The sequence below is a fragment of the Taeniopygia guttata genome, chromosome 30 (assembly GCF_048771995.1).
Source record: "Taeniopygia guttata chromosome 30, bTaeGut7.mat, whole genome shotgun sequence".
NCBI lineage: Eukaryota > Metazoa > Chordata > Aves > Passeriformes > Estrildidae > Taeniopygia > Taeniopygia guttata.
This window is the reverse complement of record NC_133055.1, coordinates 9,299,400-9,312,567: the sequence shown is the minus strand read 5'-3', so window position 1 is coordinate 9,312,567 and position 13,168 is coordinate 9,299,400. Positions and strand designations below refer to the sequence as shown.

Below are 13,168 nucleotides of genomic sequence, written 5' to 3'. Positions count from 1 at the left end.
CACTGAAGCAGCAATCCAAACCACGGAAAGAGGGTGAATTCATGCCAGCAAAACCAAAGGACTTGTGAAGAAACTTGAGGAATGGACTATCACATCTAAACCGGGTGATACAAAATTGACTTCCAACCAGGACCGGGTGGTAATGGTTTGGGAAGATCCAAATGATCCAAGGCAGGTACAAAGAATAACACCTCACTGAGAAATAAGGCAAAGCTTGCATCACTGGCTCTAAGCCCGGCCTGAATAAACCCTGAGACGCCTCCGACACCTCCTTGGCAGAGGAACACTGCCACTTCAAACAGGAGGATTGGGAGTGTTTCAGTCAAAGAGTTCTTATAGCCTGGCCTTAGCCTGTGACTTGTACAGGGAAGAAGGGAAATTGCCATCAGTACTACACTGTATACTTTATTTTATTCATCCTCATATTGAACATGGCAGGTGGGTTATAAGTGAATGTTTAAATTATGAGAATAATTGGCATTGTAGTTCACAAAATCTATGTTCTCGTTGCAAGAGGTATCGAGTACTGAATCAATCCCCTATACAGATAGAACCCAAAACAACTGAAGTAATAACTTTGTTTTGTGGATGGATTATTAGTGCCTGTTGACTGAGAGATACCTGAGGAACAGTGGGAGACCACAGTTAAGGAGTGTCGAAAAGGACTTGCCTAAAAAAATGAGTAAAAAGGAGTGACAAGGGAAACAGAGGGCAAGCCTGGACTGAGCACTGTACTCACCACCGAGAAGATCAGACGTACCTGCTGTGGGAAGCAACCCCACAGGCAGGGGAGGTGGGGGTATAAGCCATGCCAGACCTCTGTCATTCCTGTTTCTGTCTCTCATTTGTTGTCTTTTCCCTTCTGAGATACCAGCAAGATCGTGTCCCAAATGCTACAGAAAGTATTACACGGAAAGGAACCAAAGTTCCTTTTTGTTACACACACCCATGTCAACAGCCACAGACCCACCCAAACTGAGTACCTGCAGGCAAAATGGGGAAAATATTGGATTACAAGGAATTTAGGAAAAAGTAGTAATACTTGGGGCATGGAATGTCCAAAAGGAGAGAGATGGATTTGTTTTACATTTGATCTTAGAGATATAGTCAAAGATTCAGTAAAGAGACTATTAGTAAAAAAAAAAAAAAAAAAAAAGGTAAAACCAGCACAGCAATCTAGCTCTGTATTAACCCCAAATTATATACTGCATCGTACTATAGGACTCCAAGCAGTTATAGAGGAGATAACAAACAAAGCTGCTCAGGCACTGGAATTAATATTGAGTCAGCAAAGCCAAACTATAACTGCAGTGGATTAAAATAAGTTGGCTTTACGCTATTTATTGGCTAAAGAATGGGGTGTACAGATTGTTGAAAATAGATGGCAATGAGGGCGTCATCCTGGAAAAAACAAAGGATATCAGAAAAAAATTATGACCCTGGTATCAGTCCAAAAACAACCAAAGGGAAAATAATGTTAAAAACTAACAGGTGGGGTAATGTATTGAGAATGGGATGGTGGAAGAAATTAGGATTCTTCCTTTTATGTGTTACAAGTGTTTTGATATTTCTTCTTTGTTTAATCCCATGTTTTATTTGATTACCAACAGAGTCCAAAGAATGCAAGAGGATAAGAAATATTGCTCAAGCCAAATGATTTATAAAGAATAAGAGGATAGATTGTGACAAATGCATATTTATAATTGGCTTTTCGCAAGTGTTACAATGAATATTATATGTGTCATGTTAGAAAGTTTATGCTGTTCCATAGGATCTCAATTCCATATAATCCCAGTCCAGTTTGTCCCAGTCCATAGGATCCCAGTTCCGTATTTGATCCCAATCTCTAGTTGTTCCCTGTCCCTATTTGATCCCAGTCCATATTTGATCCCAGTCCCTATTTTATCCCAGACTATATTTGATCCCAGTCCATATTTGATCCCAGTCCCTAGTTGATTCCAGTCCATACTGTGAGGACGCTGGACTCCAGGATGGTTTGGGTGGATGGAGACGAGAGATCTCTGAAGGCTGCTCTTAGAATGTCTGGTTTATTAGAGAGGGTGAAAGGCCCTGCTTGGAGTCACCAGACCTGACCTGTGGCAGGCCCGAGGGCGTGGGGGAAGGGAGAGGCAAGGGGTAGAGGGAGATAAGAGAGGATCCCAAGAGGATGTTCCAGGAGAGGGGCAGTTCCAAGAGAAAGGAAGTTCCAAGAGAGCGTCTGGCTCCTCAGGGACTCCTTGTCAGGGGCTTCAAGGTGGGCTGGAACAAGACTCAGGCCAATGGGGTCACAGACTCCTGATGCTTCAGGGGAGGGTTACAGGTGTGGGATGAACCATACATTGGGGTGAGATCCAACAGTCCATTTGACCCTTGGACCTACCTGTAGGTAAGGGCATTGTTCAACCAGAAGGGGGGATTGTCTTCATCCTGGCTGTGCGATTGTGTTCTACTTGTGCAGTAACTACGGTTTGGTATGTCACAACTTGTTACCATCTCAGTCTCTGTATTTTCTAAACCTTTTGCCAGGCAGTCATATTTATAAGGCTTTCCTATTTGAGCTTCCCCGACACAAATGATCCCAGGCCATATGATCCCAGTCCATATCTGATCCCAGTCCCAATTTTATCCCAGTCTATATTTGATCCCAGGCCATATGATCCCATTCCATATCTGACCCCAGTCCCAGTTTTATCCCAGTCTATATTTGATCCCAGGCCATATGATCCCAGTCCATATCTGACCCCAGTCCCAATTTTGTTCCAGTCTATATTTGATCCCAGTCCATAGGATCCCAATCCACATCTGATCCCAGTCTCTATTTGAACACAGTCCGTAGCTGATCCAGGTCTCCAGTTGATCCAAGTCCATATGATGTCAGTCCCAATTTGATCCCAGTCTGTAGGATCCCAGTCCCTATTTTATCCGAGACCCTTGTTGATACCAGTCCATAGGATCCCAGTCCATATTTGATCCTTGTCCGTATTTGATCCCAGTTCAGTTAATTCCAGTCTGTAGGGCCCCAGTCCCTAATTTATCCCAGTCCTTAGTTGATCCTAGACCACAGGATCTCAGTGCATATTTGATCCCAATCTCTGGTTGATCCCAGTCTATATGGCCCTGCACACATTCCAGAGGTCTGGAATTTCAGCTCCCAGCCAGGAAAAGACATTCCCTTTGCCCTCCAAGGCAAAGCTCTTGAGAAGGGGCTGAAAGCCAAGTGGAGAAAAATCCTACAGAGACATTTCCCTGCTGGCCTCCATAACTTCAGCTCCTGAACTAAGAATTAAAATAATAATTGGGAAATAAAATAATTAAAAAATCAGGGCCGGGTCATTGGGGGCAGAGGGGGCAATTAAATTAGAGGAGGATTCAATTAAATCAGAGGAGGATCTTTGGTGGTCCCTGAGAAAATTAAATTGGGGGAGGGTCTTTGGAGGTCCCTGGGTCAAGGGAGACACGGAGAGAGAAACAGAGCAGGCAAAGAGAGGTGGGAGGGAAAGGAGGACACAAACACAATCAGCTGAGAAGGTGGTGCCCTGAAAAACAGAACTGCCATGGACTGGAGATGAACGGCAAAGAAATCACTAAGTCTGAAAGTTTTATTTGCTATCAAATACATCCCAGCCACCCAGCCCCATACCATCCCCATCTCACTGCTCCAAACTGGGATCCCACTTCTCCCAATCTCCTCCCAGGCAGCTGTGGAATTGAGTGAGTTTGGCGTGGGATTGAGGTTTTTTTTGAGGTGGGAACAAACAATTTGAGGTGGGATTGAGGCTCTGTGGGTTAAAATTCAGTTGTTTTCAGTAGGATGTGGGTGGTTTTGAGGTGAAAGATCAATCCCTCTTGGCTTTTGGAGTGCAGAGCGATTGAGAAGAGAAAAAAATGAAGGTCAACACAAAAGGAGAAGCAGCCAGGTGTGTTCCCAACATGGATGACAGGGAATGTGGGTCACCAGGGCTGTGCCCAATGTGGGTCCTCCAGTGGGGGATGGAGTTTAGCTCTTCTCGCACTCGAGGCACTCGCAGGGCTTCCCTTACCGGTGCCTCCGTTGGTGTCGGGTCAAGTGAGAGCTCTGTGAGAATCTCTTCCCACACTCCCCACACTCGTAGGGCCTCTCCCCAGTGTGGATGCGGCGATGCTGGATGAGGGTGAAGTTGTCCCTGAATCCCTTCCCGCAGTCGGGGCAGCGGAAGGGCCTCTCCTCTGTGTGAACCCAATAGTGCTTGAGGAGATCGGAGCTGGTCTGAAACCTCTTCCCACACTTGGAACACTCGTAGGGCTTCTCCCCAGTGTGGATCCTCTGGTGCACGATCAGGCTGGAGCTGGTCTGAAACCTCTTCCCACACTCCCCACACTCGTAGGGCCTCTCCCCAGTGTGGATGCGCCGGTGCTGGATGAGGGTGGAGTTGTCCCTGAATCCCTTCCCGCAGTCGGGGCAGCGGAAGGGCCTCTCCTCTGTGTGAACCCGATAGTGCTTGAGGAGATTGGAGCTGGTCTGAAACCTCTTCTCACACTTGGAACACTCGTAGGGCCTCTCCCCAGTGTGGGTCCTCTGGTGCTTGATCAGGTGGGATCTCTGGCTGAAGCTCTTCCCACAATCAGAACACTCGTAGGGCCTCTCCCCGGTGTGGATGCGCCGGTGCATGGTGAGGGTGGAGTTTTCCCTGAATCCCTTCCCGCACTCGGGGCAGCTGAAGGGCCTCTCCTCCGTGTGAACGCGATAGTGCTGGAGGAGACAGGAGCTGGTCTGAAACCTCTTCCCACACTTGGAACACTCGTAGGGCCTCTCCCCAGTGTGGATCACCTGGTGCCGGATCAGGCTGGAGCTCTGGCTGAAGCTCTTCCCACACTCCCCACACTCGTAGGGCCTCTCCCCAGTGTGGATCCTCTGGTGCCTGATCAGCTCGGATCTCCACCTGAACCTCTTCCCACACTCCGAGCACCTGTGGGGCTTCTCCCCATCATGGAGCTGCTCAGGTTCCCCCAGCTCCGAGCTCTGGCTCCATCTCCGGCCGCCTCCCCGGCCCAGGGTGGGTCTTTCCCCCTCAGATCCCCGCGATCTGCGTTTGCAGCCCCTCCTTGTGCGGGATCTCCGGGGCTTTTCCTCCCCGTCGGGTTCCTGCGCCCTGGAGCCGCTCAAAATGGCCTCTTCCACCAGGTTCTGCCGCGGATATTTGTCCTCCCTGCTCTCCATCCTCAGCTCCTGCCCTGGGGGAGGAAGGACAAGGAGAGGCTCTTCCTCTTCCTCGCAGCCTCCCAGGGGCTGGGAATGGGAAATCCTGGTTTGGGGGAAACAAGGGATGAGCACACAGAGTTTGAAGCTCCCTCTGTCCCAGTCCATCTCTACAAGTCCCTGGCCACCTGGGCTCCATAAAAACCTCCCGAACACCGAGATCCAGCCCTGAAAAAGCCTCCCAGGTGTTCCCCGTCCCTGCTCCCTCCCCTTTGCTGTTCGGGGCTCCCCCCTGTCCAAGCTGCTGGGGTCACACTTGGATTGGGGGTCCCCCTTCTCCTCGCTGCCCGCCCTCCCCAGGCTGCCGGGAGTCCCAGCAATCCCAAAAGCTCCCCCCTCTTGGCTCTCCCCATTCAGGGGTGCCGGGGCTGTTTGGGCTCCCGGGCTCCCTTCTCCCCTTCTTCTCTGCTCTGGGCTGCAGAGGCTCCAAGGAGTCCCCCCAAGGGGCCTTTTCCGCTCAGCTTCGCAGTTCTTCCTTCTCCAAACATCTCCCCGAAAAACCCAACCCAGGCACCCGCCAGGAGACCTGGCCCGAGCTCCCCCTCCCTGCTCACCTGCGGGATGGGGGGCGATGATCCCACAGGTGGGGGCTGCGAATTCAGGCAGGGCTGACCACGTGCTTCTCTCTGCTCTGCTCCATCCCCCTTTAAACCTCCTCTTCCTCTTCCTGCCGCTCCTCCTCTTCCATCCCCCCTCCTCCTCCTCCTCGCCATCCCCACCTCCCGCTCCTCCTTCATCCCTGCCCTTCCCTCCCTCCTCCTCCTCCCCCAGCAGCAGCGACACCCTCGGTTCCCGTTCCCGCAGCCCCGGCAGCCCGCGGCAGGAGCGGGGATGGAGCCGGGACAGGTCGGGATGGGCAGCGCGGGGCTCTCGGCTGCTCCCAGCCGCTGTTCCAGGGGGGAACCCGGCCCGGGCCAAAGGAGAGGCAAACTGGGGAAACTGGGGGCTGCACATCCAAACTGGGGCTGCCTGGGGACCCTGCCTGGGCACTGCTGGTCCTTGGGGCTCCTCTCAGGAGATCAGGAGGGGGGAACGCACAGAGGGCTCGGGGATGCCAGGAGTGGCAGCACTGGGAAGGACTGGTTTGTACTGGGATTGTACTGGAATCATACTGGGAGCAGCTGGGCCCATGCCAGGGCAGACTGCAGTCACCCCGAGGGAGACTGGGATCGTACTGGGATCATACTGACACAGAGTAGGAGCCTACGGGGGCCAACTGAGACCATGCTGGGGGCAAATGGGATATACTGGGAGTGACTGGGAGCATGATGAGGGTGACTGGGAGCAGCTGTGAGCAACTGGGATCATGCTAGGATCAACTGGGAGGAACTGGGAGTCACTGGGTGCCTGCTGGGGATGACTGGAAACGACTGGGCTTATACTGGGATCATGCTGGAGGTGACTGGGATCATACTGGCAGTGAGTGCCACGACACTGAGGCTGACTGGGAGCAGTTGTGAGCAAATGGGATCGCGCTGGAAGGAACTGGGAGTGAGTGGGAATATGCTGGAAGGAACTGGGGGACACTGTGAGAGACTGGGAGGGACAGTGAGGGTGAAAGGGGCAACTGGAACCATGTGGAACACAACTGGTTCATATTGGCACTGACTGGGAGCACACTGGCGTCATCTCTGGATCATACTGGGAGGGACTGGACTAATACTGGGAGTGTCTGAGAGTGACTGGGAACACACCATGCACAGCATCCCTGTACTGGGGGTGACTGGGAGCAACTTGGAGCACTCTGGGAGCAAATGGCATCATACTGGGATTGACTGGGCTGATGTAGCTGGAGGCAACTGGGACCATACTGCGAGTGATTGGAAGTTACTGGGATTATACTGGGACCATACTGGGAGTGCTGGCATGTGACAAGGATCATACTGGAGGTTACTGGGCTCATACTGGTGATGAAAGGCAGCAACTGGGATCCCACTTTGGGCTACTGGGAGCAACTGAGAAAAACTGGGATCATGCTGCAAGCAAACTGGAGGAATTGGGAATGACTGGATGCAGGCTGGAGACAACTGGGACATACTGGGCATGACTGAGATCATACTGGGATAACAAGCACCTTACTGGGATCACTGGGAGTGTCTGGGAATGACCACAGAGATGCTGAAGGCAACTGGGATTTACTGGGGATGTCTGTAACCTTACTGGGGTGACTGGGAACACACTGGGAACAACGGGGACCATGCTGGGGAGAACTGAGAGCGAGTGGAAGTGAGTGGGTCTACACCGGGGACAACTGGGCATGACTGGGACCATGCTGGGAGCAACTGGGATCATATGGGGAGTGATGGGGTTGATACAGGGGACAAGTGGGGGCAACTGGGATCACACTGGGGAGAACAGGAAGCAACTGAAAGCATGCTGGGGGCAACTGGGATCCTACTGGATCTTACTTGGAGCAACTGGGATCAGGCTGGAAGCAATTGAGGACAACTGGAGTGACTGGGAACATGGTGGGAGCAACTGGGATACACTGGGAGAGACTGAAACCACAGTGGGGGTAAATGGGAGCAACTGGAACCACAGTGGATGATAATGGGAGCAGCTGTGCCCATGCTGGATTCATACTGGGATCCTACTGGAACTGGCTGGCATCATACTGGGAATGACTGGAAGTGTGCTGGCTGTGACTGGAACCATGCTGGAGGTGACTGGGAGCAGCTGGGCCCACCCTGGGAGTGACAGGGAGTCATTCTGGGCAGGGCTGGAATCATACTGGGAGTGACTGGAACCATACTGGGGGGGACTGGGTGCAGCTGGGATCATCCTGGGAGCCACTGGGATTCCAGCAGGTGTGAATGGATCCTGGCTGGGGGTCACTGGGAGCTACTGGGCCCATGTTGGGAGGAAAATCTGGACACATTGGAAGCAACTGGGACCAACTGGAAGGTACTGGAACCGTGCTGAGGGGACTGAGACCACAAATGGGGAAACTGGGTTCATACTGGGAGCGACTGGGACCACACTTTGGGCAACTGCCAGAAACTGGGATCATGCTGGAGGCAACTGGGAGTAACTGGGAAAGACTGCGATCATTCTGAGGTCATCAAAACCTTACTGGGCCAACTGGAATATACTGGGAGTGTCTGTGACCATACTGGGGGGACTGGAACCACACTGGGAACAGCTGGGACCATGCTGGGGACAGCTGGAAGTGAGTGGGACCATGCTGAGAGGGACTGGGACTATTCTAGGGACACCTGGGATCATACTGGGAGGAACTGGGAACAACTGCAACCATTCTGGCAGCAACTGGGATCATACTGGGATCACAGTGGGAGCAGCCGGGTCCATGCTGGGTGAGACTGGGAGGAGCCAGGTCCATGGAGGGTGACAGGAATCATACTGGGATTGACTGGGAGTGGCTGTGAACAACTGGAATCATGCTGAAAGTAACTGGGAGGAAGTGGGAGGGACTGGGAGCATGCTGGGAGTGACTGGGATATACTGGGAGAGACTGGGAGTCATAGGGATCATACTGGTGGTTACTGGGGTCATGTTGGCATTGACAGGGAGCAACTGGGATCACACTGGGGGGCACTGGCATCATACTGGGAGTGACTGGGATCATACTGGGATTACAGTGGGTGCCAAGGGACCCTGACTGGGGGTTACTGGGAGCTGCCAGGCCCATGCTGGGAGCCAAATGAACACACCCTGAGAGCAACTGGGAGCAACTGGGAATGACAGGAGTCATGCAGGTGACAACTGGGATGTACTGGCAGTGACTGGGATAAAACTGGGGGCAGCTGAACCATGCTGAGGTAACTGGGAGTGCCTGGCAAAGACTCTGAGAATGTTCCAGGCAACTGGGATGTACTGGGAGTACCTAAGAACATGCAGGTGGTGACTGGGACCACACTGGGAGCCACTGGGAATGTGCTGGGGGCAACTGGGACCATGCTGGGGGCAAGTGTGAGTGACTGGGGCCCTGCTGGGGGAGACTGGGATCATACTGGACTCATATTGGGATCATACTGGGAGTGACTGGGACTATACTAGGAGCAACTGGGAGAAGTGGGAACACACCCGAGAAAAGTGGGAGCAACTGGGACTTGCTGAGGGCAAATAGCGTCATAATGGGGAATGACTGAGAATGACTTGGCTCATACTGGGAGAAACAGGGATCCTGCAGGGAGTGAGGGGAAGTGAGCAGGGTGATACTGGGACTGACTGGGCTCATCCTGGGAGTGCCCAGGAAACTGGAAGCACACAGGGGTAGGAACTGGGCACCTGCTGGGAGCAGCCCCTGGCGGCCCCGGTACCCCCGAACCCCTTTCCCGGCCATGCCGCCCCTCCAGCCCCAGCACCCCCATTGCCGGGTGCCGGCACTGCCAGGGGTCCCCCCTCTCGGGGTCCCCGCTGGGGCTCCTGGGGCTCTCCTCTCTCTGCGCTCCCGCCCAGGGAAGCCGCGGCTCTCCCGGGGCTCCCCAAATCCGGGGTCCCCCCGCCGCTCCCGCCGCTCCCGCGCGGTCCCCACGCGGCCCCGGCAGAGCTCGGAGGGCCCGGCCGGGAAGCCCAACCCGCACCGCGGGGGGACCCGCATCCCCCCGGCCCCGCCGGGGCTCTGCCGCCACCCGCACCGGGACCCCCCAAAAACACCTCCCGGGGACCCCCGATGTCCCCCCGAGGGCAGCTGCGGCTCGGCCTTGGAGCCCCGCCAGCTCCAAACATCCCCCCAAAAACCCCAAACCCAGGGAGCCCCGGGATATTTGGGGCCAGCTCCCCCTCCCCGGGCACCTGCGGGATGGGGGCGACGCTCCCGGGGCGCTGCGAGTTCAGGCGGAGCCGGAGCCCCGCGGTTCATCCTCCCCGCTCCTCCTGCTGCTCCCGCTGCCGCTCCGCCTCTTCCTCCCTCCTCCTCCTCCTCCCCGCAGCCGCGGGAGGGGCGGGGATGGAGCCGGGACAGGTCGGAACGCAGAGAGGGGTGGGGGGATGCCAGGAGTGACTGGGCTGTACTGGGATCATACTGGGAGCAGCTCCTGGGTGACTGATCCTACTGGGATCATACTGGGATCATACTGGGAGTGAGGAGGAGCAGCGCGGTGGCTCCAGCGCTGGGGCTGGGGGCGCTCCTGGCGGGCGAGGGGGGAGTGGGACCCCGGCACCGGGACCCTGAATCGCCATTGCCGGCACCGGGACCCCCCCTGCTCCCCTTATCCTGCACAGGGACCCCCCTGAATCCCCCATTTCCGGATATCAGGGCCCTCTGCTCCCCTTTTCCCTGCTCCCAGCCTCTAGATTTCCCGTGTGCCTGATCCTGGAACGCCTTGGAACACCTTGGACCCCCATTGCTGCCTTTCCCAGCCCCCAGCCCCACCTTTGTGCAAAACCAGAGGCCCTCTGACCTTCCCCTTTCCCAAACACCCCGGGTGTCCCCACCCTGGTACCCCTTTTTGGGAAACCCTGGACTCCCCTTTCCTGGGCTCAAGGACCCCTGGAGCTCCCTTCTACTTCTCCATCCCTGATCCCCCATTTCCGTGACCCTGAGACCCCCCTGCACCCCCATTCCTGAGAACCAAGACACCCTTTTACCCCTTTGCCCGGCACTGAGACCTCCCTGCACCCCCTTATCCGGCACCAACTCAACATGTTCCCATCCCACACCTCTCCCAACCCCCAGCCCCACCCTTTTCCTGACCTGGGACCCCTGGGCCCCCATTCCTGCCTTTCCCAGCCCCCAGCCCCTCCTTTCCTCATGTTCAGGAGCCCTGGCACCCCCTTTCCTGGGCACAGGATTCCCTGGACACCCCATCCCAGCTCTCCCAGTCCCTTCACCCCCTTTCCTTGGCTCTCAGCCCCTGAACCTCCTTCCCAGCTCTGCCAGCTCTTCATGTCCCCCCTTTCCTTGGCCTGTGGACCCCCTGGAACCCCAAACTCTCAGCCCCATCAGCTCCCCCAAATCTTTGTGTCCCCCCAGTTCTCCACTCCCTGCAGTTCCTGGAAGTGGTGCTGTCGGAGCCCGGCCCGGGGGTCCCCCAGTCCTTGATTGTGGGGGACGTGGACGGGACCCTCTGCGAGCGCTGCGGCAGCGAGCGGGGCCGGATGGAGGCACAGACACCGGGGATGGGGGCGGGAGCTGAGCTGGGATATTGGGATAGCCAGAGCTGGGATATTGGGACAGCCAGAGTTGGGATATTGGGATAACCAGAACTGGGATATTGGGATGGCCAGAGCTGGCATATTGGGATGGCCAGAGCTGGGATATTGGGATAGCCAGAGCTGGGATATTGGGATAGCCAGAGCTGGGACATTGGGATAACCAGAGCTGGGATATTGGGATAGCCAGAGCTGGGATATTGGGATAGCCAGAGCTGGGACACTGGGATAGCCAGAGCTGGGATATTGGCCATTGTGACACCGTGCTGCCTCATGGAATCAAGGAGACCATTGTGAACTCAGAGACCCCAAGGAACCAAGGGTCCATGGTGACCTTGTGCAGCCGCAGTGTCACAGAGGAGCCGCTGTGACACAGCGAGGGCACACGGAGCCCAGGGGCCATTGTGACACATCAGGGCTTTGTGGAACCACGAAGCCATTGTGACATTGCAAGGCCTCATGGAAGCACAGGGCCATTGTGGCACTGGAGAAGCAAGGGGAACATTGTGACACTCCAGGGCCTCATGGAACCAAGGAGACCATTGTGACACTGTGGGGTCCTACGGAACCAAGGGAACATGGAACAGGTCTGGCTGGCTGGGCCTCCTGGGGACCACCTGACCACCTTGGCATGTTGAGAGCTGCTTCTCATCTCCCCTGAAGCCCTGGGGCTCTGGGCTTTCCTTCCCATGGGAGAGAACTGTCCTTCTCCTCCAGGGAACCAGGGCCAAAACTGGGATTTCTTCTCCAAATTTCCTTATGTAAAAGGATTGTTTCCAGATGAAATCTGCCAGGAGAGACAGGTCTGGCTGCCTTGACCACCCAAGGGTCTCCTCTTATCTGCCTTTGAAACACTGGGACCGTGTGCTTTTCTTTCTTATGAGAAAAAATCCATCCATCTCGACCAGGCACCCATGGCCAAAACTGAGGATCTGCCTCCAGAATTCCCTATATCCAAGGATAGCTCCCAGACAGAAGCTGCCAGGACTGACAAGTCTGGCTGGCCTTGGCTTCCTGAGGGCTGGCATTCATGTGCCTCTGAAACACCGGGGCTCTGTTCTTTTCTTCCTAATGTAAATAATTCTTCCTATCCAGGAACCCACAGCCCAAATTGAGATTCCACCTCCAAAATGCCCTGTGTCCAAGGATAGCCCCTAGACAAAAGGTATCAGGAGAGTCAGGTCTGGCTGGCTTGGCCTAAGGGTGCCCACCTCTCATCTTCTTCCAGAACACTTGGACTTGCACTCCTCTTTCCTATAGGAAAAAATCATTCATCCTGTCATGGCCAAAACTGGGATTCCACCTCCAAAACTCCGTACATCCGAGGATTAATGCTTTGAGAAATGTTTTTTGTTGATTTAATGACCTATTAAACCTTTTCCCAAAGTTTCTCTTATCTTCTATGTTGCCAGAAAGGATGTTTTATTGTTTTGAGCTCCTGAGAATCTCTTGTTGGTATTTCTTCAGTGCATCCAACTCAGAGGACAGAACCTATTGTAATTCCTTTTAAATGTCCCATTGAGAGAGTTTTTTAGTGGATGGGGGTCAGGGCTTGTGTGTCCTGCTTGGCACAGCCCAGGCAGGGCTTTCACAGCCCCATCCCACACTCCATTTCCCAGCTGGAGCCGCTGGTGCCTCTGAGTTCTGCTGCCCCAGCCCCAGGGCCGCTCTCCTTGTCTGCCCATTCCCCCAGGGTCTCTGGGCAGGGATGGCCTCAGTGGGGGCTGCTGACATCCTCAGCAACTTGGAGGCTGCTGCTGAATTTTGCTGCTCCAGAGGCTTCTTCAGCCTTCAGCTCTCCAGTTCAGGAATTCAGTG

At 54.8% G+C, this 13,168-nt stretch overlaps 1 protein-coding gene across 1 annotated transcript in view; it reads right to left on the bottom strand.

Moving 5' to 3' along the window:
* Window positions 1-3,904: 3,904 nt before the first annotated feature.
* The window catches only part of LOC140680877 (uncharacterized), a 359,672-nt gene continuing 350,408 nt past the window's right edge, over window positions 3,905-13,168 (bottom strand). Inside the window, exons 11-12 of the mRNA XM_072919762.1 lie at window positions 4,779-4,946; window positions 3,905-4,694 (exon numbers count right to left, since the gene is read on the bottom strand). Of these exons, the coding sequence (XP_072775863.1) occupies window positions 4,037-4,694; window positions 4,779-4,946 (826 nt within the window). The 3' untranslated portion in view covers window positions 3,905-4,036. The remainder of the gene's footprint in view (window positions 4,695-4,778; window positions 4,947-13,168) is intronic.